Source organism: Eretmochelys imbricata, chromosome 1, assembly GCF_965152235.1.
Source record: "Eretmochelys imbricata isolate rEreImb1 chromosome 1, rEreImb1.hap1, whole genome shotgun sequence".
Classification (NCBI taxonomy): Eukaryota; Metazoa; Chordata; order Testudines; family Cheloniidae; genus Eretmochelys; species Eretmochelys imbricata.
In genome coordinates this window covers 270,381,652-270,408,303 of record NC_135572.1, presented here as the reverse complement: position 1 = coordinate 270,408,303, position 26,652 = coordinate 270,381,652, and the positions used below count along the sequence as shown (strand labels likewise).

At 43.0% G+C, this 26,652-nt stretch overlaps 1 protein-coding gene across 1 annotated transcript in view; it reads left to right on the top strand.

Annotated features, from left to right (window-relative positions):
* Positions 1-17,704: 17,704 nt before the first annotated feature.
* The window catches only part of IFT56 (intraflagellar transport 56), an 87,583-nt gene continuing 78,635 nt past the window's right edge, over positions 17,705-26,652 (top strand). The window contains exons 1-3 of the mRNA XM_077831176.1: positions 17,705-17,719; positions 17,852-17,989; positions 18,590-18,682. Of these exons, the coding sequence (XP_077687302.1) occupies positions 17,717-17,719; positions 17,852-17,989; positions 18,590-18,682 (234 nt within the window). The 5' untranslated portion in view covers positions 17,705-17,716. The remainder of the gene's footprint in view (positions 17,720-17,851; positions 17,990-18,589; positions 18,683-26,652) is intronic.

Here is a 26,652-nt window from a genome sequence, read left to right as displayed (position 1 = left end):
AGGCTTTGGCCTGTCTCCTGAGACTACCAATGAGGGGGCCAATTGTGTTAATTGTTTTTGTGACGTGACTGCTAATAGTCATGCAGGGACCCAATTCCTGCAGGTCACAGATTTGACATGTGGGACCTCAAATCATTCAGAGATAACAAGGCAGTATTCTTGAGTGGATCCTCTCAAGAACACATACTGAGAATGTTCTCAGATCAGGGGGTAAGAAAAGGTAAAAAAATCTACCCATCCCCTGGCTATTCTGACAAGGGAGAAAAGGAAACAGAAAGGTAGAGAGAGCCAACAGCTCTTAAGGCAGATAAATATTGAATCCATATTTTATTGAATGTGATGGATCTTGCATTTTGGGACTAATGGACATCCATAGCAGCTACTACCTGTCCACCAGAACCTGGACTGAAGCCCCACTGAAGACTAAATAAACTTTTATAACTTTCCAGAGATTATTTTAAAACAAAACAAGGAAATTAAATACCAACTGTGCAAATACAGTGTTTGTGGCACAGAGCAACTGAACTGAAACCAGAATTTTCTTGGTTTATCTCATTATAAAAGTCTGTATTTAAAGGAGCACTATATATTTTATACATGTTTACAAAGTCCATGTAATATTGTATATGAGCTTACCCCTACTGCCAAATAAATACTTCACTGTTCTTTATCTTTGGAGGGAGGGGGAGATAACTCAGTGTCAGCTGCCAGGTTTATGAGCAAACCACATTACTCTATCCAGCACTTAAAAGTGAGCCTAGAATTGCAGACCAGCACATTCAAACCTGTTCTTATAAACTGTAATGTAGGAACTCTAAAATAACAAGCTGGTATAGAGGTATGAGCATAGGAGTGGATGGATGGACCATCAGATTGGAAATGGATGATGGAGCCTTTCATGTCTAGTTTATTGGCTTATCTCTGGCTGTTCTGGGGTAATTACTCATGGAGGGCCTGAGCTTTCTCCCACTTAAGTCAATGGGAATCTTGTCAATGGGAGCAGGCTTTGAGCCTAAATGCTCTTCTTAGTCTGCCTACTGGAAGCAATCAGCAAATACTAGTAAAGTTACTGGAATTAACTTAATTAACATTTGCATGTCATTATAACTATGGGAATTGTGTAATGTACTGGGCTGTATCTACTATTTATTTGGATTTAATTGCAGCTTAAAACTGCCCTCTAAAAACACGATGCAAAAATAACTAAAGTATCAAAACAGCAGCACATTTCTTCCCTCTTTGCCACAAAACTGAATTCCCAGGCAGCACCCTATTATAAATCAGTAGCTCCCATCCCTCAAGGCCTCACCAAGCAAAAACAGAAATCCTGGTTTTTTATATCTGTTGCTGTCCTCTTCTGCATGGAATGTGTCATCTGGTCATGTCAAGTGTTTATCAGTTTGATTGCATTGTCCTCAAGAGGCTAGAGGCCCTGAAAGCAGGTACAAGCCCTAGTATTACTAACGGCTAATGAAGATCTTCCTTTAGATCACCTAGTCATGAGTACTATGTCATGAGTACTCGTCCCTGATGCTTTAGGCCATATTCTGCCTTCAGATATATATGAACAACTCACATTCAAATCAATGAAAGCTACACTTTGTTTAGGGGGTAAACTTGGTCTCTTGCCAACAAGTATAATATCTGGGTATGTGTTATGTGGCCACAGACTGTTGTAAATATCCAAAACACTGAGAAAGAGAGAGAGATTCCTGAATTTCAGTGTTATATTTGAAATCTTGGCTCTATTGAAATCAATGGGAGTTTTACACTGATTTTAGTTGAGCTAGGATTTCATCCCGACTCAAGGACACTACCTGTTTGCTCAGCTTGCTGTTCCACTGGATAATAAACAACTGGATTTCATTCAATCTAGTTTAAACAGATAATACTGCATTAACTTCCTGTTCCAAAACTATTCTGAGTGCTCCTCTCTTATTCTTCTGGAACATTCATAGACACATAGAATAACAGAAATCAGAGCAGAATACCTGCTGAGTTGTTCTGTCAGTTCCCTCAGCCCATCAAGATTGGTCCCTGAAATATGTTCTCCAGTGCTTTGTCCAGTCCCGTTTTAAATTACTCAAATGATGGGGCTTTCAACACCTCTCTTCAGAGACTAATTTTATTATAAACATTATTAGAAGTACAGGAACACTGTGCAGTGGTTAGAATATGGCTGACATAGTGCAATAAGGTCCCTTAGCCTAGAGAGCTCACATTCTAAAGGAGGAACTGGGAACAAAGTGGGCCAGAGTCATATTTCCACAACTTAATAGAGCTCATTGTTAATATTTTTTCTGATATCCATCCTAATCTTCCTTTTCTTAATTGCATCCCACTACATCAATTTGTACCTCCTTAGGCTACTCATAATAATACCTCTACATCCATGGAAGGTGGAGACCAGAGAAGTAATGGCCACAAGCAAGTAACTGAGGATTCCTGAAAACTTATAGCCTAGGAATCAGTAGATGATGTGAAAATATCAGATGAATGTAGCAGCAATCAATCACACAAACATGGATGTTGACATCAGTTCTGTGGCCCTAATAGTTCTGCGGGGTGTATGAACTCACATCCTGCATTTTAAGGGACATCTCTTATTTGCTGCCTAATGTCCCACATTCTGTCTGAGCTACTAAGGAATATTCAATCAGCTAAATGGTATGTTTTCAAACAACAGTCATATTGAGAATCATATACTGCTACGCAAATATCTGATTTTATACTGTGAATGAAACATTGTGGTATAGTGTCCTATAAAATTATTTTTTCACTGAATGTTTCTTACAATTGTTTATTTCTTCAGTGTTACCAACTTTTGTGATTCTATTGTGTCTTGAATTTGTAGTGGTTTTTTTCCTGAAAGCTCCAGATACTGATATCGTGCAGCTTTCATTTTTAAAAAAGTAAGTTTCTTGCTCTCCTAGATGCAGAGGCAAAACTTGAACATGTGAAGCAAGTGCACCAAAAGGCTCAAAAGTCAGAAGGCAAATAAAAAGAACCAAACATTTGTTGGATCATATTAAAGAAGTTCTGTATTAAAATCACAAATGAGTTTGATTCCCCATAGTTTAAATTCCAGGGTATTACTAATTAAGAGGTCTCTTGGTTTTTGGTACTGTCTCTCCCTCTATGTGTGAAACTTGCAAGCTGCTAATTGTGTTAGTACATTCTCAGACAGAGTCTGTTCTCAAAGCAATTCTTTGTAACAACAATTACTCACACAGAGAGAGACTCAAAGCAATACTCTGTAACAATAGAAACAGCACCCAGAGACTCCCCGCCCTTTTGTTGTATTCATCTCGCTTTGTTAACAACTGTGATTAAAATAGAGATAGAGGATGTATGTGGATGGATGCTTGGTGTGGATAATAACTGAATGATCAGGGAGGTGCCAGCCTAAGAATCCAGTGTCCATCGGCTGAAGAAGGCGTCAAGTGGAAATAACCAGAGGACCCTCGGAGGGCAGACTGGAATCCACCCAACAGCCTCAAGAATGGGAGAACCAAAGAACAAGATAACATCTAGCAGCACGGAGCCATCAGGAATGTGCTATCTGCTGATTGATTCAGCAACAGCATGATGAAGCAATTCCCATAGACTGGCATAAGAAGAAACTCCTATAAAAATGGACTCTAGAAAGTGAGAACTTTGGGGTCTGATTCTGCAAACCAACTTCCAGGAGCATCAGATGAGCATCTGACAAGGCCCTGCTCCCTCCTTATGTCCAGGCCAGCTGGCCAGTGGCTTGGCATGAGCAGCTCTAAGGCTGATAACTATGATAACTACCTCGCAGAACCTGTGTGTGTGTGTGTGTATGAATGAATGTATGAATAAATATGAGATTGAATGGAATCTTATAGCTATAACTAACTGCTTACTATAATTCTTTCTATATTCACAATAAATGTGGTATTTTGCCTTTTCCCCTTTAATAAGATCCTGCTGGTTTTTATTTTATTGGTATAACACATTTATTTTTTTAAATCTCTTTATTTTTAAGCCAATCATAATTCTTGGGAAGCTGGACTCATGATTTGTATATGTTTGGATTGGCAGTACTGTTTCCTTCCTTATGGATGGCTATGTTACATAGAATTTGTTTAGGAAATTTCATGTTTTGGTGGTATTTAACCCCTCCAGCTTTGGCATAGGGCAGTGGTTCTCAACCTATTTACCATTTTGGGCTCTATATGTTATGTGGGCCACTTCCACACAAAATATATGCTACCTGTATGACCCTGAGGATGTCACACAGGCCGCAGCTGTGTACTGATTGAGCTGCAAGCAGACCACGGGTTGAGAACCACTGGCCTAGGGGGTGTACGATGTAGCAAGATCTCACACACACCTTTTTTTCTGCATTCTGTCCTCATATGACAATAGCTGGGATTCTTTTCAAACGTCCTTGATCTTCTTCACTCCAGTGACTTTTTCCCATATGTAGTATGTTCAAAAATAAACAGTCGCATTTGCAGGTAAGTCAATAACAGATGCTTCTGTTTTAGTTTATTTATTCAGAGTTGTTAGATGCCAGAATCAAAATGTCACTAAAAAGTCTTAAAAAGCAAACCTGTGACAATAATGTAGTGTCCAAGTTTATTTGTTCTCAGTGGTGTCCTGATCCAATATGGCTAGTTAGAAGATGATTTTTCTAACTGCCAACATTCCAAAATCCATCTGGGATCTGAAATTCAAACTTTTTCTGCCTCTTAAATCATCAGTGGTAATAAGGATTCTACTATCCAGATCTGATAGACAGCATTGCTGATGATAAGCAAGGCATAATAGAAACTGCACTGGCTTTTCAGAGCTAACTTTATTTCTAATTAAAGTTGGCTGATAGATTATAGGGAAAAGGTTTGTGGAGACAGGTGTCATTATTACACAGCAATATTTCTGTCCATAGCCATGTTTCGCTTGTTGGAACCTGACATGCTGAGAATAAAGGTTCTGATTCTCCCACATGGAGCTCTTTGAACTATTATTGAAACCTGTAACCAGGCCAATGTTACACAGAAAAGAGAACAGGGAGAGAGTTCTCAGCTCAAAGTGATGGTCAGAGATTTTTTAAAAATCAATACAAAATTCAAGCTCATCCAGTGTCCTAAAATCCATAATGAATCAAACAGCTGAATAATCTAAATGGTATGAAAAAAATGTAAAGACTGGTAATTTCTCTTCTCTTCTATCTTTCTAGCTTACAGCCAAGACCCATCTTTCCTTTGGCCAGAAGGAGTCACCCTTACTTAAAAAAAAAAAAAATTACTGCAGTTTTCAGACAATGTATCCCTCCTGTAAGATGTGTTTGGGACCCCAATACTGTAGATAAAACAACTCGCTCAGTATATGACTTTGGCTTCCTTTCTTTGTACATGTGTCTAAGCAAGGCATCAGACAGGCAAAGGCTATAGGATACTGGCCCCAGAACTGCCCATCTTTCAGAAAGCCTATAGGATTCTCACCCTGACTCCTGCACGGCTTTCAATGTTTGCCAGACTGACACCGGCACTGTCTTCGTAAACAATGTTTAAAGCTGTCAGGATGCACTCCACTTCCTGACTTTCTTTTCTCTCCCTTTCTTCTTTTCTCTTTCCCTTCTTTCTCTTTTTTCCCTATTCTCGATCCTTACCCTCTACTCTTTGTTTTTTAATTTAAACTCTTATTGTGTTCCCACACTTATCTCTATGTTTACCCGCAGTTGCAGGACTTCCCCTTTTGCTGCTATCAGTGCACATAAATCCACTGTCTCCCAGCAATTCTGTGTGGGAATAAACAAGATCATCAGTCACACTAAAAGTACACAGCCTGGGAGATAATGCAGGTGATTCATACGCTGTTGTCGCAGCAGTATGCCATCATTATTAATAAAGAAGCCAGATTTCTCAATCTGGCACTACGTTTTAAAAAACGTTTGTTGGCATTTAATATGGGGAACAAGACTACTACAGCTACCTCCTTTGATCTGACTTTCCATAGTATTTTCTACATTTAGTTTTCCTAATTTTTAAAAAAGTGAATTTGGTGCTGATAAAACATGCTGGATTAAATAATAATATGTCTTTGAAGATGAAGTCCTGTATTTGGGCCTGATCCAAAGCCAAATGAAGTTAATGAAAAGACGCCCATTGACTTCAATGGGTTTTGGATCCGGTCCTTTATGCATGGAACCCTTACACCACCAACTGCAGTAGTACAATCTACCAGCTATCTGCCACCTGCTTATGCCCCTCAGCCTTGACATGAAGGGAACATCTCAGGGTGTTAAGAGAGGAATTCAGTCTCCATGGTCCATGCAGTCCTTGGCCTTTCTGCTGCGATGGGCAATAAGAATGTCAATAAGCCCTATTTGTGATGGCAGTTTCTCTGATTTGAACAACTGACTGCTAATTGTAACTGAGAAACCACCAGCTTATTATTAATGAAAGAAAGGACACAATACCTATTTTACTCTAAGCAAATTTGTTCTAAATAGTGATGTGAATGCCTGTGCACTGCTGGAAGTAACTTTCCATGTGGACACATGCTGTGTTACAACATGTTAAGAGTAACACCAGCACTCCCAGCTATCTTCGAGACACCACTGACTTCCTGAGGAACCTACAATCCATCGGTGATCTTCCTGAAAACACCATCCTAGCCACTACGGATGTAGAAGCCCTCTACACCAACATTCCACACAAAGATGGACTACAAGCCATAAGGAACAGTATCCCCAATAATGTCACGGCAAACCTGGTGGCTGAACTCTGTGACTTTGTCCTCACCCATAACTATTTCACATTTGGGGACAATGTATACCTTCAAATCAGCGGCACTGCTATGGGTACCCGCATGGCCCCACAGTATGCCAACATTTTTATGGCTGACTTAGAACAACGCTTCCTCAGCTCTCGTCCCCTAATGCCCCTACTCTACTTGCGCTACATTGATGACATCTTCATCATCTGGACCCATGGAAAAGAAGCCCTTGAGGAATTCCACCATGATTTCAACAATTTCCATCCCACCATCAACCTCAGCCTGGACCAGTCCATACAAGAGATCCACTTCCTGGACACTACGGTGCTAATAAGCGATGGTCACATAAACACCACCCTATACCGGAAACCTACTGACCGCTATTCCTACCTACATGCCTCCAGTTTTCATCCAGACCACACCACACGATCCATTGTCTACAGCCAAGCTCTACGATACAACCACATTTGCTCCAACCCCTCAGACAGAGACAAACACCTACAAGATCTCTATCAAGCATTCTTACAACTACAATACCCACCTGCTGAAGTGAAGAAACAGATTGACAGAGCCAGAAGAGTACCGAGAAGTTACCTACTACAGGACAGGCCCAACAAAGAAAATAACAGAACGCCACTAGCCACCCCCAACTAAAACCTCTCCAACGCATCATCAAGGATCTACAACCTATCCTGAAGGACGACCCATCACTCTCACAGATCTTGGGAGACAGGCCAGTCCTTGCTTACAGACAGCCCCCCAACCTGAAGCAAATACTCACCAGCAACCACACAACAGAAGTACTAACCCAGAAACCTATCCTTGCAACAAAGCCCGTTGCCAACTGTGTCCACATATCTATTCAGGGGACACCATCATAGGGCCTAATCACATCAGCCACAATATCAGAGGCTCATTCACCTGCACATCTACCAATGTGATATATGTCATCATGTGCCAGCAATGCCCCTCTGCCATGTACATTGGTCAAACTGGACAGTCTCTACGTAAAAGAATAAATGGACACAAATCAGACATCAAGAATTATAACATTCAGAAACCAGTCGGAGAACACTTCAATCTCTCTGATCACTCAATAACAGACCTAAAAGTGGCAATACTTCAGCAAAAAAACTTCAAAAAAAGACTCCAACAAGAGACTGCTGAATTGGAATTAATTTGCAAACTGGATACAATTAACTTAGGCTTGAATAGAGACTGGGAGTGGATGGGTCATTACACAGAGTAAAACTATTTCCCCCCCCACCACCCACTGTTCCTCAGATGTTCTTGTCAACTGCTGGAAATGGCCCACCTTGATTATCTCTACAAAAGTTTCCCCCCCCCCCCGCTCTCCTGCTGGTAATAGCTCACCTTAAGTGATCACTCTGGTTACAGTGTGTATGGTAACACCCATCGTTTCATGTTCTCTATGTATATAAATCTCCCCACTGTATTTTCCACTGAATGCATCCAACGAAGTGAGCTGTAGCTCACGAAAGCTTATGCTCAAATAAATTTGTTAGTCTCCAAGGTGCCAAAAGTACTCCTTTTCTTTTTGCGAATACAGACTAACAAGGCTGCTACTCTGAAACCTGGTATCTCTGAGTTACTGCCTGATCATTAACTGATCTGATGTCCAAGACTATATTTCCCCATGAGCCCTTTGGTAATTCTACTAGAGTAAATGGTGCAGGTGTTATTTCTTTATGAACTTTGTCACTTTGACCATAATTTTCATATTTAGGTGCATAAATCATATGTAAGTTCTTAAATAAAAGTGCTCTTGTAATTCAGCAGATATCTGTTGATATGCAGATGATAATTCCAATTAAGTATCTTTCAGGTTGTTCAACATTTCATTTATTTTTGTAAGGGATGGCAATGCACTGTTTACAAGAGTTCAAGTCTCTCATATCTGTGTACATTTATATTTAGCCATTGGATTTTTGTGCTACTACTCTTGGAGATATCCACTCAATCAATGGTTTCATGTATGTTATCAAACAGAGCTTGATCTAAGTGATTTCACTGGAACATCATGGGAGCACAAATCCCCTTTCAGGATCAGACCCATGGTCTCTGTGTTTCCATAATTAACTATCCTCTTTTTGAAAGTGGAGTATTTCTTACTTTGGGCACAGAGATTGCAGACTTTTTACAGTAACTCCACGCCTATTGTTGTAGTTATGTTCCTGAAAAATGTGACTTTAAGAGAAATGATATTAAGCTAATCCAATTCTCCATAAGAATTAATGTAAAGTGTGTGGGGGGGTTTAGGTTCCGGGGAAATTTTTTTCACCAGACAAAAAACTGTATTTTATATATATATATATATATATATATACACACACACACACAGTATAAATTTTAAACAAACAATTTAATACTGTACACAGCAATGATGATTGTAAAGCTTGGTTTAGGTGGTGAAGTTAGAGGGTGGAAGAGGGTGGGATATTTCCCAGAGAATGCCTTACTGCTAAATGATGAGCTAAAATTCGGCTGAGCCCTCAAGGGTTAACACATTGTTGTTAATAGAAAAGGAGTACTTGTGGCACCTTAGAGACTAACCAATTTATTTGAGCATAAGCTTTCGTGAGCTACAGCTCACTTCATCGGATGCATACTGTGGAAACTGCAGAAGACATTATATACACAGAGACCATGCAACAATACCTCCTCTCACCCCACTCTCCTGCTGGTAATAGCTTATCTAAAGTGATCACTCTCCTTACAATGTGTATGATAATCAAGTTGGGCCATTTCCAGCACAAATCCAGGTTTTCTCACCCTCCACCCCCCCCACACACAAACTCACTCTTCTGCTGGTAATAGCCCATCCAAAGTGACCACTCTCTTTACAATGTGTATGATAATCAAGGTGGGCCATTTCCAGCACAAATCCAGGTTTTCTCACCCCCCCACCCCACACTCTACAAGGCAGCACAAATGGAGGGAGGAGAGACAGCATGGCAGACAAAGACAGAGACACACAACTCGTGGGAGAGAGAGATGCGCATTGCCCCTTTAAGTACCCTGACACCACATTCTAAGTACATTGCCTTTAAAAAGATCAGGAAGTTGAGACAGCAGCTGCAGCCAGCTCTCTCTGTCCTGAGCCTTGTTGTGTCTCCCCCATGCTCTATATGGAGAAGGGGTAAGCGGGGGATAGGAATAGGGGGCAGGGGGACACCCTGACATTAGTACCCCTCTTTCCCCCTCCCCTGCACAGCAAGCAGGAGACTCTTGGGAACAGCTCCAAGGCAGAGGGCAGGAGCAGCACATGGCAGTGGTGGGGGGACAGATGAACTGCCGGCAATTGGTAGCCTGCTGCAGAGGAACTTAGGGGATCGGGGTGTTGATGGGGGGGGCTGCCGATCCACCCTGGTTCCAAGCCCCCACCAGCTAGCTGCAATGGGCTGCTCTTCCTGCAAGCAGTGGACAAAGTAGGCAGCTGCCAAACAACGTTATAAGGGAGCACTGTGCAACTTTAAACAAGCATGTTCCCTAATTGATCAGCAATGTAACAATGAAACAACATTAAGTAGTTACTGTATTACTGTATGTACATGAAAAGAAATCTCTAGCCCCTTTGTTTGCAAAATTAGCCATCTAAATTAAAATTGATGTGGTGTTCTCTTTCTGAGTCTGCAGGCAGACAGGCTGAAACAGTAGTTCTAAGAGAAATGTGAACTGCCCCATTCACTTCAATTGGGCGTTAACTCTGAAGACTAATTATTACCATTTAAATTTCAACAGTGTTAACCATTTCACTACTGATCATTTTAGAGAAATATGCAGCAACTGTGCTTATCCATTATTGCTGAATTGTTGCACTGGCCGATAGAGCGGGACAGCAGAGATATTTTTCTCTCCCTAAGAGTTTTCAAAAGAGCATTTCCATAAGTGAGGGAGTCAAGTGCTATACTTGCTCTATGACTCTCAGTGTTGGAGGTTTCCATCCAGTTTCAACACCCTTGTCAAGAAGAAGAGGGGATGAAGATGAAATGAACTGCTTCTCCACTTCCAGCCCAGGAAAGGTAAGGCAAGACCAAAAAAGAGCCATCTGTGGATTTTCCGGCCGCCTGGAAGGAGAGAGGGGGTGGGGCTAAGCATAGGCACCGATTTCTGCTGGCGCCGGTGGGTGCTCGGCCCCCCTCTGGCCCCAGCCCTGCTCCACCTCCGCCTCTGCCCTGCCCCCATTCCAATCCCTTCCCCAAAGTCCCCGCCCCAACTCCGCCCCCTCCCTGCCCCTATTCCAACCCCTTCCCCAAATCCCCACCCCGGCCCCGCCTCTTCTCAACCTCCTCCCCTGAGTGAGCCACATTCCCGATCCTCTGTCCTGGAGCTTGTTACGCCGTGAAACAGCTGTTTTGCAGCGGCAAGCGCTGGGAGGGAGGCGGAGAAGTGTGGATGCGGTGTGCTCAGGAGAGGAGGTGAAGGTAAGGTGGGGCGGGGGGAGCTTGGCTGCCGGCGGGTGCAAAGCACCCACCAATTTTTCCCCATGGGTGCTCCAGCCCCGGAGCACCCACGGAGTTGGTGCCTATGGGGCTGAGGGAATATCTCCGACCTGTGTTCTGCCCTCCAAAAAAGGGATTATTTTTCTGGTGCTTGATTTCACAAGGCCCTCAATCTCACCCCAATTCACTTCAAAATGTATTATCTGCCAGAATAAGCATTATACAGATGAGTGAGGCTTTGCCCGTGGACTTGCATGGAGGTGGATGTGCCAAACTCAGGCTAGAATTGGACCAGTCTAACTGGTTCAGTGACCCAGCACTTTTTCTTTTTTTTCTCCAAAATCTCAGCTTTATTAAAAAAAAAGTCTCTGACTCTTATGGTTGCAAAGAAAGCCTTGAAAACGTGAAATGAGTGTATAAACTGATGCAGTGATTACCAGATGATCGATTGCATCTGCAGAGAACATAAAACAATAATTCTGAGAGATATTAACTGCCCCATTCATCTCAATTATGTGTTGGCTCAGTTTACCAATGATGATTATTTAATTGTCAACATGGTTAACTTGCTGCTTCAAAACAAGTAAGAAGAGAGACGAGGGATCACAGACCTGCACAATTTACTGTGAACGGTTTCTCCTTTGATGCCATGAGCAGACTAGTGGAAGCAAAAGGCCAGAGCGACAGTGGCACATTCAGATGCATGTGAGCCCAATCAGTGGAGAGCCAATCCCACAGGCACCAGCATGGCACACAAGCACCACTCAATGGGGTGAGCCAATATTGGAGAGCTTGTAAGGCATCAAAGCTCGGCAATCCAGCCAACCTTCACTTCCAGAAAAGTGGGGACCAGGTCTGCTCTGGTTGTGAGTGTGGCCAGGTGGTTTCCTCCCTGGCTCTAATGGCTTCAGCTCTTCTCTTTGCTACATGTTGTCTGCAGATTTGGCAGAAGTCATGTACACCTCATACATGATAGGTTGCAGGGCTGCTACTGACAGGTCAAACTTCTATGTCATTTATTTAGTTTCCGTCTCAGAGAGACACACCAGAGATGCATCTTCCATAAGATCCTTTAATGTTCTGCCCTGTAAGGCTGAGGTTAGCTGAAATAAGGTATGTTGCACACTGTGACACCTCATGGCTTAACAGCATAATACAGTTTAGCATTCCATTACATCTCCCCCTTTAATACGTTCCTAGCATTTACAAAATGTACCTACATGTATCTTTGAAGTTCAGTATAAATTATTCTGTTAAATGTCTCTGAATCATACTGGCTTTCGAATTACACAACCTGAAAGCGTAACAGCTTGGTCATCTGGGTGTCCATTAGTTGCAACAACTGGATGTGGTCAGTTTGGAATCCACTGTCTGTAGAGTTTTCTCTGCTGATTGTTCTCTCTGAGGAACAAACTTTAGATGCCAATGGTTTCAGTTGAACTCTCCACTGTTAGTCTCAATCACATATCTGGGCTCTAAGTTATTTCTCTTTATGACAGCTGAAGTTGTCCATCCTTTCTCTCTGTCCAATTTGACATGAACATGGTCACCAGGTTCTAGACACAGCAGTTCTCTGAGTATTGTGTGATGTAAAAGTGTTTATAAGCTCATTTTACCTTTTTATCAGATTTAGTTACTTTCTTCATGTCTGGCCACTTTGGAAATAGATTCTTTCCAAAAGTTGGAGCAGTAGTTTTGAGTTGTCTTCCCATCAGAAGTCATGTTGGACTATATCCTGTAGCTGCTATTGACCTGTAGCTCAGATAAAAAGGAATGTATCTTCCTGTTGTAGGGTCTTCTTGGCTGTCTGTACAGCTCTCTCAGCCTCTCCATTCACTTCTGGGTAACATGGGCTGCTAGTGATATAATCAAAATCATATATTGTTCAGAATGACTTAAATTCTGCTGCAGTGAATTGTGGTCCATTGTCCATCCCTTGTTGTTCTGGAATGCCAAAATAAGCAAACGTGCACTTCAGTTACTTGATAGCACTGTGACATGTTATGTCTTTCAAGTACATTATTTCTCTGTACATGGAAAAATAGTCCACTACGACCAAGCAATGATATCCTTTGTATTCGCAGAAATCTGAAGCTAGTCTCTTCCAACGTCTGTTTGGTAGATGTGGTGTTATTAAAAGTTCTTTGTGTTGTGTTGGTCTATTAGTTCTGCAATGTTCACATGCAGATACTTTATTGTTTTTATCCTTGCTGATGCCAAGCCACTGCACTGGCTGGTTGGCCCATTTATGGCATTTAGTTAATCCTTGATGTCCTTCATGGATGAGGTTTAATATTTCTTCTGTCATTTCATTTGGAATTACAATGCAGTCATCTTAATCTTGAGTCCTTTCGATTTACTTAATTGTCTATGTACCACAGAGCAGTTTCTTATTACTTCCTTAGTATCCTTTATAGTTGAGCCAGCCAGCCCTAATGTAATTTAGAACCTATTGCAGTTGCATGTCTGTTGAGGTTGCTTTTTTGTAGCTGGTGTAGCCTCTTTTCTGACACTGATCTGTGTGCATCGCCGTATGCCTTTACATCATCTTTGAGATCATAGGTAGCTGAGAGTGTGACAGTCTATACAATCATGTTCATCACTTTTACAAGACTGTGGTAAATTTTGTACAAAGTATGCCTTGTGAGGTATCATTTGAAAAGTCATAATCTACTGAACATTATTACCCCATTGATATATATGTAGCAACACTGTATGTGAAGTTGTGATATTCTACTGTATGATTGTTACTGAAATGTGTTGTAATACTGGGTAAAGCCCACAAACCAGTTTTTCAGAGACAAAGACACACTGGCCCCAGCGAGGTGTTAAAAAAACTAACAGCTGCTTAAGTGGCCATTCTTCAGCAGGAGAAAGGTATGAATAAGAAATTTACATTGCATCACAGGAAGTCCAAAAGAGGCTGCTTGTCGCCTACACCCAGCTGGGGGTAATCCTCAAAGAAGGGAGAGGGATATAAGAATGAGAGACAGTGACCTCAAAATCACCTCTCCTCCTCCCATCTCTATGCTCATGACATCAATGAATACCAGAGAGACTCTGAACCAAGGCAGAAGGGGGCAAGGGAGAAGTTCCAGGCTGAAAAGAGGATCCAGCTGTGAAACTTACTGCAGCTTATGGTGAGACAAAATCTTTTGCTTTTAAGTTCACTTGTTAAATTAGGTATTAACTTGAGTTTTACTCTTTTTTTTGTAGCCAATCCTGACTTTTATGCATCATCACTTGTAATCACTTAAAATCTATCTTTCTGTAGGTATTAAGCATATCTTATTGTTTTGTCTTAACCAGTGTTTAAATTAAAGGGTGTGGGATAACAAGCTTGGCGGATTATCATTTTCCTTTGATGAAATGATGGACTTTCTATGAACTTGTATTATACAGGAGGGTGCTGAGGAGCACAAGATGCACATTTCAGGGAACAAGGCTGGGACTAAGAATTTGCGAGTATTGCCCTATATGTAAAGTGAATGCTCAGAGTGCTCATGTATTTAGCTGGGAGTGAATTTACATGCTGAAGATTGTGTGAGCAGGCCAGGAGCGGCTGTTTATACTGCAAAATAATGTAAAGGGCATCCCAGGCTAGAGAACTGAAGGGGCTCAGCTATTCAACAGTCCAAATTGTACCCTGGGTAACGTCATAGTGTGATGCGGGGTTCCATGACAGAGTGTTTGCTACTACCAGATTTTTCTCAGGAACATATTTAGAAGTTGGTTTAAATCACACTAACCTTATCAATACACACTGACATCTCAGCAGTGCTTGATCCAAGCCTTTTCCATTGATGAGGGTTTTATAGTCTTTTATCATTGTAAATTAATCCCATCCACACAGATATCTGTAAAAGTTTTCATATGCCCACACACTTGCCAGGCCCTTGTTTTCATTCACTCTGTATAACTTTTCTGCTTCTGTGAGTGTGCAAGAGCAAAACACAACTGGCTTCCACACAGATTTGTGTTGTTGCAACAATATACCACCTAGGCCATAACGGTGTTTGCATCCACACTGACCATTGTGGGTTTGTTCGCATCATAGTACTTGAAACTGGAGCCGCTGAAATAATTTATTTTGCCTTTTAGAAGGCAATGTCTTGATTTAGCCCCAATAGCCAAGATGCACTGGACAGTTCATGCAGTGATTTTGTCACTGTAGAAAGGTCTTGTAGGTATTGACCAAGGTACCATGCCCAGTACACTCTCAGTTCTGGTACATTTGTTGGTGCATTCCATTCTCAGATTCCTTTTACTTTCTCAGATGGACTGATTCCATCTTTGTTTATTGCCTGTCCCAAAAGCTCAATTTGGGGTAGGCGGAAAACACACTTTTCTTTGTTTAACTTCAATCTGGACTGACTGATTAGGCCTAGGGCTTTGTTGAGGGTTTTGTTGTGTTCTTCATTGAAGATCCATATATCAAAACATTGTCCATGAAAATTACAACTCCATTTGTGTTCGTTAACAGTTCTGCCATCTTTTTTTTGGAAAATTTCAGGTGCACTGGTAATCCCAAATGGTAATCTTCGAAAGTGAAATCTCCCAAAGGGTTTGATAAATGTAGTCAGTTCAGCTTTGGCTAGAGGAATTTGCCAGAGTTGGCTCAAGGCATTCAGCTTGGGAGAACAGTTTAGATCCTTTCAATTTGGGAAGGAAATCATCCAGAGTTGGGATAATATATTTTTCTCTAACAATTGCTTCATTAAGTCTTTTAAATTCCACACAGATTCATATTTTTCCACTTTTCTTTATAACTACTACCACTGGGGCACACGATACTGTTGGTCTTTGTAAGTTGTGTCTCTGGCCCATTTGTTCAGAGTACTTTCAGGGCTAGTCAGGGCTGTGTCAGGTGACTTCCGTTCTGGGAGGTGTTGAAGTTTAGATGTCTGCTTCTGGATTATTTAAAAGTCACTAGTGTTTCCATGAATATTCAGTTTCACTCTCCAGGCAGGCTCTGTGTCATGAGATGTGATAGACGACAGAAACAATGGGTTTTCACTGTCAATGAGTTAACACCCTGACTGCTTTGGTGCAACAAACAACTGCAAAATGTCCATATTTTGTAGAGTGTTGGAGAAGCCATATTGGTCCCAGGATATTAGATGTACAAGGTGGGTGAGGTATTATCTTTTATTGGACCAAATTCTGTTGGTGAGAGAGACAAGGTTTTGAGTTTATGCAGAGCTCTTCTTCAGGTCTGGGAAACTTATTCAGAGTGTCACAGCTAAAGACAAGATGGAACAGATTGTTTAGCACATATTTCAAGGGATTGTTCAAGGTGAAGAGGCCCACTAACAGTTCACTTACACAGTTTTAATAAGCCATAAAGACAATGTCTATTCATTTCAGACCATGATTTTTAGTGTCTAGCAAAGTTAAGAAGTTAAGCTCACAGACTTGTCTTTTGAAAGTTTTATGCAGGTTTCCTTTGAGGACGAGGACAACAATCTATATAACCCACTAAAAACCCCTTCAGCTGCTCTCCCACTTCCTTTCTTCCCTCTGACTTGAAGAATGTTAATGGGCCATTTGTGGGAGGAACTCATCTATTGAGTTGTCTGTAAAGGCCCCTGCACACTGATGGCACTGAAGAGAACAGTGATGACATCATATAGCACATGCTGATACATGTCATGACATCATCACTGCATCATTTGTTGCCTGGGACAAAATTCAGTAGTTCCCTGTTCCGATTTTCATAATTTAGTGTTATATCCTATGTAGAGCCCCTAAGCATGTTGTCAAAAAACGGTACTATGGTCTCGCCTGACAAAAGCACTGGTGTTGTACCACAGCACCAAGTTTTCTGCTGCACAATCACACTATTACCTGACCCCAGGCACTGAAAAAGCGTAAGTTGGACACCAAAAATCTGTTCCCTTTGCTTTCTTGATTGATGAGCCCTTTGGGGGGCAGGGATAGCTCAGTGGTTTGAGCATTGGCCTGCTATACCCAGGGCTGTGAGTTCAATCCCTGAGGGGGCCGTTTAGGGATCTGGGACAAAAATGGGGGATTGGCCCTGCTTTGAGCAGGGGGTTGGACTCCGTGACCTCCTGAGGTCCCTTCCAACCCTGATAGTCTCTGATTCAAGCGTACGTGGGTCCTGTTTTCAAGCTTGTCTCCGTACCCCTGAAGGCTGGGTTTTGTATTATAAATGAAAACTCACGGTTTCATCTCAACCGCTTGTCCCCATGAGCTGGGACATTAACCCAAAAAACCCCAAATATTGTGACACTGCAGCGACAAAATTAGCTCCTTGGGTTGCTATGGTGATAACCACGCGCCACAGCGGAAATGGCCCCTTCTCAAACTCTTCCCGGAAGAATCGAGCGGCTCCTCTTCTGCGTTAGCCGCGGGGTCGGAACTGTGAGCGGGGACGTGAGTTCCAGCCGGGGCCTATTCGGTGTCTCACTTAGTCATTCTTCCCTCCCCCCCCCCCCCCGCGGGGTTACCGGGGTAACGGAGTCGTTGGAGAAGCGAGGAGCAAGATGGTGAGGGACAGGGCGGGGAGGTCGCCGCCGCCGCCTCTGGCGAGTCGCCGCTTGGGGGATCCAGGAGCGGGGAGGTCTGGCGCCCCCCAGCACCTCCCCGCTCTGAGCCCGTCTTCTTTCTGCCCCCTCCAGATGCTCTCTCGGGCCAAGCCGGCCGTGGGGGGCGCCCCGCCCCAGGGTGACAAACGGAAGAAGAAAGGCAAGAAAGTCCTGCAGCTAGAAGAGCTGCTGGCCCAGAGGGACTTCACCGGCGCCATAGCCCTGCTGGAGGTAACGGGGGCGGGGGCTGCCCCGGGGTCACTGCAGGGCTCGGCCTACGGGGCTCTGCGCTTCCGCAGCTAACGAGCTAACTCCGCCAGTCTCCCAGACAACGGGGATGCGAACGGGAGGGGCCGCAGGTCAGCGGGTCCACTCCCCCCATCCCCCGCCAGTGCAGGGTTGATGCCCGGAGCACAGCCCCCGGGGCCTTGCCCAGACCCTTCTCCCAATGACTGGGGTGATGAGGCTCCTTCTAGCAGACTGTTCCCAATTGCAGCAGAGCTTCCTGTTTGGGAAAAGTTCCAGCTATTCCAACTAATTTGTCTTTTCTGTTCTTTCTCACACCTTAGTTATGCCCCTTGCACCAGCCTGAATAACCGCTTGCCCTCCTTTACGTTTACAGCTTTTAAATATTTGTACAGAGACTGTGTGACTGGATAGAATGCCTCTCCTTGAGAATGTGATATTGATACGGCTTGACTTCAGTGTCCAGGGTTGTAAAGCCAGTAGAAATCATCCTAATATTAATTTTATAAATGGATTTGTTTCACATGAGACAATCTGACAAAACTTGACAGCTGGTGTCATTTTTGCATCCCTTTTTCTTTGAAGTTTAAACGGCATGCAGGGGAACAAGATGAGGACACTGACCTCTGGATTGGATACTGTGCCTTTCACCTGGGGGACTACAAGAGAGCATTGGAGGTGAGATGAAGAAATTCTGCTTCCTGCTGGAGAGAATCAGGTTGTTGTCCTAAAGTGATGGCAGCAGGCATGAGAGATGGTTTTTGGTGATGCGGAAGAAATGGGCCAGGCCATTTGTCTATAAATCCAGCAGCAATAGAGCAAACTAATACAGAAAGGCAGTTTGGATTAGGGAAATAGGAGTTTCTACACTGAAACAGTCTGTTGGTCCAGCATTCTGGTTAATCTTTGTCCCAAAGCCTAAATTGTCCCCTTCTTAATTTCATGACAGTTGTTCTAACATTCTTTTTCCTATTTGGTGTGTACACCTGCAGAAACTAATTTGTGGAAAGGTTTCAGAGTAACAGCCGTGTTAGTCTGTATTCACAAAAAGAAAAGGAGTACTTGTGGCACCTTAGAGACGAACCAATTTATTTGAGCATAAACTTTCATTGCATCCGATGAAGTGAGCTGTAGCTCACGAAAGCTTATGCTCAAATAAATTGGTTAGTCTCTAAGGTGCCACAAGTACTCCTTTTCAATTTGTGGAAAGTTATTCTTTGAGCTGGGTGGAACCTTGTTATGGGTTGAGTTAAAACCTTGTTGTAATTGATGGGTGTGAATACACTCTTCAGTTGGCATAACTGTAAGGATAAATTAACCACAGCCCTCCATCTAAAAGTAAAGGGTTATGTGAACCCACCAAAGAGGTTTGGACTGTATGGGCATGGGGTGTGTGTGTGCACCCACTAAGTATTATTTTTGGTGGGGTGGGCGCAGAACCCGTGTGTGCATAAATGCACAGGACCAGAGAGAAACAGAGACTACCTGGAAAAATCCAAGCAGAAGCCTATAACCAAAGTGAGATTCCGAAAGAAACTTAGAGAGAGGTTCTGGTTCTGGGATGCTGGCTGAAAAGAAGCTTGGACCTGTAAGCTAAGAAACTCCTCCTTTTGCCTTTGGCTAATCCTGTATTTGGAAAAGGAGGACTTTGATGCAATCTTGTTCATTTACAAGGAATGTACAAAGGAAATATGAGATTCTATCTTCAATACTCCCAGCAGGAATATCCGCAGGGCCCTGAACTTTGAATACCCATTCAGGTCAAAAAGGGGCAACACAATCATATCCCCACCTTCACTATTTAGCCAAGCAGTAGTATTACATATTTAATTATTTTTAATCTTTTTTTCTCAGTCCCTCTAGCCCCTTAATTGATTTTGTTGCTCTTCTATGAATTTTCTGATGTCTGCATAAAACCTCCCTTTTACCCCAAAGAGTTTTCAAGGTTTTTAGAAAATATGTTTATTCAAATAATCTATAGATTATCAAGTTGCTTGCATCATATAGTGCCTATTGTACTCCTTTTGGGTAAGAAGGTGCCCCTGTGGGATTCTGCCTTCTCCCCACTATCGTTCCCATGACCCTTCTGCCTCTCCCGCTGTGAAATAGAATTTGCTGCCAGTCCTGGGTCACTGAGTCCATACTCTGTTCTCAGGTATGCCCAACACATCACTCTCTCTTGACATCTAGCAAAACCTAAGTCTGTTTCTATTGACTATCTTGCCTTGTGCCATTCTGAAACGAGCCTTCACAGCCTATTAATTTGTTTCTATGCTTTCCCATTTTCACACCTCCCTTTAGCCCTGGGAAAAATATTAATGTGAATTCATAGAACTAGGGATCCCAGGGGAAAAAACATTCCTCTATAGTTTTAGAGAATTATGCTGGGGAACTATGATGACTTTTTCCCTTATAGAATTAGGTGGAGATTTCTGCTCAAATGTACAGGGTTAAATGGGTTTCCAGACTTGGGTTGGAGATGGAATATCCCTTCCCAATCAGCCCTGAATATGTCTGCAAGATTTTTGAGAATATTTCATTTTATCCTTATTCTGGAACAATGAGCAGGGGTATAGGTTAGGAGCAGCTGGAAATATCTCACTTGATTAATTCTCTTCTCTACAATTGCCAGGGATGCTTGGAATTGGTAGACCTTAACCTTTTCCATCACCTTAAATGTTAGAACTGGGTAGGCTAAAGGGCATGAGTTGGCAGTACTGAAACTTTCTTTAGTTGCATTTGGTAATATCTGCTTGTAGAGATGGAGAGACATTCTGTAAAAAAAAAATTGTTAAGTTTATCCTGTTGCTTTGAATACTTTGTAAGGGCTTACATTACTAGAAGGAAATCCGGGATGGATTTTAAATTTCGAACACTCTCTTGGATGTAAGAGTAAAAGAGGACCTGACACATCAGTCAATAAAATAATGCAGTCCGTCTAAATCTGTTTCACCACCAGGTGGTGATATTGATCCAGGCTTTTAAAAAGTGCAAGTATTTGTATTCATCTCTTCTGCTGTCTGCTAACAGAGGCATTAGGAGCTGGTCTGTGTGACACATACATATATACACGGACCAGTTTTTAACTTAAAATGGAAAGTGGCTTGGAATTTTTTTATGCACTTGTAGAGAGGTCTCAATTTTTTTAACTAAGTATCTCTCCATCCCCACAAGCAGATAGTTTCTGGATGTAACTAAAGACGATTTCAGTGATTTTTATCCTCACAGCTGTCTTTCACAAGGCACAAAGTTGCTTGATATTTAAAAAAAAAAATAGAATAAAAAATTTAATCAGTTAAAGACGCTGAGCATAATGTGCTTCGTTCTACACAAATGACTGATGAAATTAAATGGCGTATATGGCAACATTCAAGCATATGGAATGAACATAAATGTAGAAGGAAGTTAGAGGTGAGGTATTACATATTCAGTACCTTTGCATAACTGTGGCTGATTATTTTAAAATCTTAAATTTGGACCTCGTGTCCAACAGTGGTGGTGTAATACTTAATGTGGATTTTATTTTATTTATTGTCGCTATTATGGAATTCCTGATACAGTCTTTTTATGTCCATATTTTAGTCTGTGCTAAACCATGACTTACAGTTATTTAAACAGGTATATACCGGAATCCACAATAGATGAGTTCCATTATCGAGTGGGGTTTTCTGGCAGATATGATGTCACCAGAACAGTGCATACTGGGGTGTGACATGGAATAGGGAACTTCAAAGCATCAGAAAAGATTAGAAAAAAGTTGTTTGTTATCTGGGACACAGAATATATTATATAGCCCCACAGTTAACTTTTATACTGTTACTGGTCCCCCATTGTCCATTCTATTGACTTATTCTATAATGTGGACAGGGAGGGACCAGTAGCACACATCATATGTCAGAATCTAATATGAAATAAAGGTAATAGAGTTTGAGGCCAGAAGGGACCAGCAGATAATCTAGTCTGACCTCCTGTATGTGACAGGCCACCAACAGCACCTGTCCGAACACTAAACCCAACCACTGACACTAGACCAAAGTATTACAGCACAAAAGAGACCCAACTATTATGTGGCCCAGGCAGAGAACAGGAGGAACTGCAGTGTATGAGTGGCAGGGTGGTGAAACACTGGAATGCGTTACCTAGGGAGGTGGTGGAATCTCCTTCCTTAGAAGTTTTTAAGGTCAGGCTTGACAAAGCCCTGGCTAGGATGATTTAGTTGGGGATTGGTCCTGCTTTGAGCAGGGGCTTGGACTAGATGCCCTCCTGAGGTCCCTTCCAACCCTGATATTCTGTGATTCTATGATTAAGTGAGATCTAGCTAGACAGTCCTGGTAAGGGACCTGTATCTCTTGTTGCAGAAAAATTCCTAAGGTTCCTGCCAATCTGACCTGGGGAAAAATCCCTTCCCAAAACTGCATATGATCAGTTAGACTGAGCATGTGAGCAAGAACCTGCCAGCTATGCCAGTGAGGGAGAGAATGCTCAGTCCTGCCTTAGAACACTGGCTCACTCTGTCCAGCGTTCCTCTCCATCTGTGGTCATCTCTGATCCTTCAGAGGAAGGGCACAAAAGCAGACAAACAAATATAAACACAGAATAGATTGGGGGATGAGAAAAATCCCTTCCTGACCCCTCCAGGGGACTGGCTGAAGCTCTGAAACATGAGCTTTTGGAAACATAAATTGGAAGGAACTCCCAGGGCTGCCAAGCCTTGCCCCCTACCATCACCATCATACAATCCCACACAAATTTTTCCAGCTGTCTCTCAAAACTATTTATGAGTTGTTTCCCCCTTCCCCAAGTTCTATTGGGATGTTGTTCCAGAACCCCACTTCTCTGATTATTAGAAACCGACTTCTAATTTCTAGCCTGAATTTGCTCACGGCCAGTTTATACCCATTTGTGCCTGTGCCATCATTGTCATCAACTTAAACAGCTCTTCACCCTCCCTAGTGTTCACCCCCCTGATATATTTATAGAGAGAAATCATATCCTCTCTCAGCCTTCTTTTTGCTAGTCTAAACAAGCCAAATTCTTCCAATCTCATAAGGTAGGCCCTCCATTCCCCTGATGGAATATCCTGGTAACTGTTCTCTACACACCTGTTCCAGTTTGAATTCATCTTTCTTGAGCAGGGGTGACCAGAATTGTATACAATATTCTGAAAGAGGTATTCTCAGTGCCTTATATAGTAGCATTAATACTTCTCTTTCTCTAATGGAAATCCTGTGCTTGTTGGGAATCAGGGTCTGCAACAGAGCTAGTCTGGAAGCAGTGCCTGCCGCAGAACCAGTCTTTGGGCAATCTGATGAGTGCAGCTGGCCTGTAGTAGACTGCCTGAGTGGCTACACTGCCTGATTGATTAGAAGGGTCAGAAGGCTGGATTTTAGGCCCAGCAGTAGCCGCAATTCAGCGGCTGCTCAAAGCATTTGCCCATGGCTGTGATAGCTCCTGCCTTGTTCCAGCCCTTCTCCTGCCTTGCCTCACTCCAGATAACCTGGTTCTGACCCTGGACTTGTACTCATGGCTCCTGACTTCAGCTGTGACCTTGGGCTTGGGCACCTGGCTTCCGATTCCTGGATATTGATTCCTGCTCTGACCACTAGGTGGGACTCCTGCTTCAACTGCCCACATCCTGGCCACTGTCATCATCTGATATATCCTAGTATTTTTCTTTTTCGCAGTTACATCACATTGGTGGCTCAGAGTCATCCTATGATCTACCAGCACACCCAGGTCTCCCACCTCAGTTCCAACTGATGAGGCCACAGCTTGTGGCAGAAATACTTAAACCCTAAGTGCATGACCTTGTATTTTGTACTATTGAATTTCATACCACTTCTATTACGCCAGTCTTCAAGGTCATCTAGATCTTCCTGTATAACATGCCGTTCCACCTCTGCATTGACGATGCCTCCCAACTTCGTATCATCAGCAAATTTCATTAACACACTCCTACTTTTTGTGCCATGGCCCCAGCATTGGATAAGATTGATCCAAAGAGCAGTCCTTGAGGAACTCCACTAGTAACTGCACTCCAGTCTGATAATTTCAGCACAACTTGTTGCCTTCTCCCCTTTAGCCAGTTCCTTATCCATTTTACATTTCTTGTACTAATCCCCATCTTCTGTAATTTAACTAATAATTTCCTGTGTGGTATCATGTCAGAGCTTTACTGGAGTCCAAGTATATTGGATCTACTCCATTTCCCTTATCTAAAAAATCAGTTTTCTTCTCAAAGAAGGAAAAGTCGGTTAATCTGGCATCATCGGCCTTTGGTAAACCCATGTTAAATTACAGCTTCCCTCTTCCGTTTACCTCCATGAATTTAATTATTCTTGCCTTCACAGTTTGTTCTAAAGCCTTGTGTACTACTGAACTTAGACTAACAGGTCTGTAGTAGCCTGGATCATGTTTTTAACTTTCTTAAATATAGGTACGTCATTAGCTATTCTCCAATCATACAAAACTACCCCAAATAGATTTATTAAAAATCCTTGATACCAGATTACTTATCTCATATGTCAGTTCTTTCAGTATTCAGAGTTGGAAATTATCCAGTCTCTTCCATTTGAGCGTATTAAGCTGTTTAAGTTTTTCTTCCACCTGTGGTAATCTGTATTTCTGTACACTCACTTCCATCAGCTGTCCTGCCTTCATGCCTATGTTCCATTTTATCATCCATATTGAAAATGTAGGCAAAGCATTTGTTTTAATCTTTGGGCCATTCCTAGATTATCTTTAATCTTGTCTCCATTCACATTGCATAGCAGCCCAACCTCATCCTCTTTTTAATTATATAACTAAAAAACCTCTGATTTATTTTAATTTCCTTGGGAAGAGCTAATCCATGTTGACTTTTAGCAATTCTCACTTTATTACTACATTTTCTAACCTCCAAGATGTAGTCTTCTTTGCTGATCAGTCCCTTTTTGAATTACCTATAGGCTCTCTGCTTACTCCTAAAAACCTTTTAGAGGTGATTATTCATCCAACTGGGTCTGGAGCCTTTCCCCACAAGGTTTTTTTCTCCCCATCCCCATTTCCCTAGCTTGGGATGCAAATTGCTGATAATTTCATTAGATCAGCTATACAAAAACTCAAAGCCTCCTACACGTTTAAGTCAGTGATACTCAGTAGGCAGCCTGTGGGCCAAATGTGACCCACCAGCTCACTTGAAAAAAATGTTTATTATTAAATTCATGAACTGTGATGCTCTGCCAATCATTTGCCTATGACTGCCTTAGTGAGTAACTTACCAGCAGTACTTAATTTGTAATGAAAGAGGTACCAGGGCACAGCCCTGGCAAGCCCCAGCACAAACTAAGCATTGGCTGGGCAGCTGGAGAGCATCAGCTGCTGGCTGGGTGCCAAACTCTGAAGGCAGAACTGGTGCAAGCAGCAGCACAAAGTAAGGGTGGCATGGTGTGTTGTATTGTTACCCTTGCTTCTGCACTGCCACTGTCAGCAGTGCTGCCTTCAGAGCTGGGTGGCCAGAGAGTGGCAGGTGCTGGCCGGGCAGCTAGCTCTGAAGGCAGTGCGACCGCCAGCGGCAGAGCAGAAGTAAGAGTGGCAATAGCGGTGGCTCTGCCTTCAGAGCTGGGAGGCCAGAGAACAGCGGTTGCTGGCCAGAGGCCAGAGGTGCCCGGGCTATCAACTGCCAAGCCTAGAGGTGCTGTGGCTCAGCCCTAGCAAGCCCTGGCACAAATTAAGCACTGCTTACTGGATCTTAAGTTCTTCTTTGAGTGCTTGTTCATGTCCATTCCAATCAGGTGTGTGCGCGCCACGTGTACGCCAGCCGGAAGATTTTTCCCTTAGCTGTGTCTGTAGGGTCGGCCTGTGCGCCCCCTGGGGTCGTGCCTTCATGGTGCCCAATATAGCGCCCTGCCGACCCCCCATCCCCTGAGTTCCTTCTTACCGCTAGTGACGGCTAGCTGGAACATAGCTCGCTCTTGCTTGCAAGTGCTTTGGCAGTGTCCTCTTTAGTTAATTGTACAATAGTGTAAATAGTTAGTTAGAAATAGCTGTAATTGAGTTTTGTTTGGGAAGTTCCTTCCCCCCTCTCCCCAACAACATCTTTCCCACCTCTGGGATATGCGCGGTTCCCCAGGGTTCAAACTCTGTGAGGACTGTGGCAAGTTTTTGCCCAAGAGGGACCCACACTCTTCTTGTCTGCGGTGCCTTGAGGAGAGCCACCAAAAGGACAAATGGAAGATCTGCAAGGGTTTTCGACCTAGGACCCTTAAAGACGGGGAGCAGAGACTTAAGATCCTGCTGATGGAAGCGGCACTCTGGCCACATTCCAACCCTGGGTCCGCAGAACCCACGCCGAGTACTTGATCGTTGGTCTGCAGTGCTCCGGCACCGAACAAGGACCCTAAGGCCCCTCAGCACCACCACGGCTCCGCCAATAAAAAGCAGTCTTCAGTGCGGCACCACTTTTAGTCCCCAGTGCCACTAAAGAAGAAAAGGCCAGAGTGGGGTCAGTCTCCCCCTCTAAAGTCCAAGGGACCTGTGACATCGATGAGCACCTCGAACCAGACTGCCTTGTCCCTCCAGCCCTCTAGGGTTTCGCAGACTCCTGCCCTGTCTGGAGTTCAGTTGAGTCCGAACCCCTCACGGTCCCCGGAACATCAAGGTGACCACTT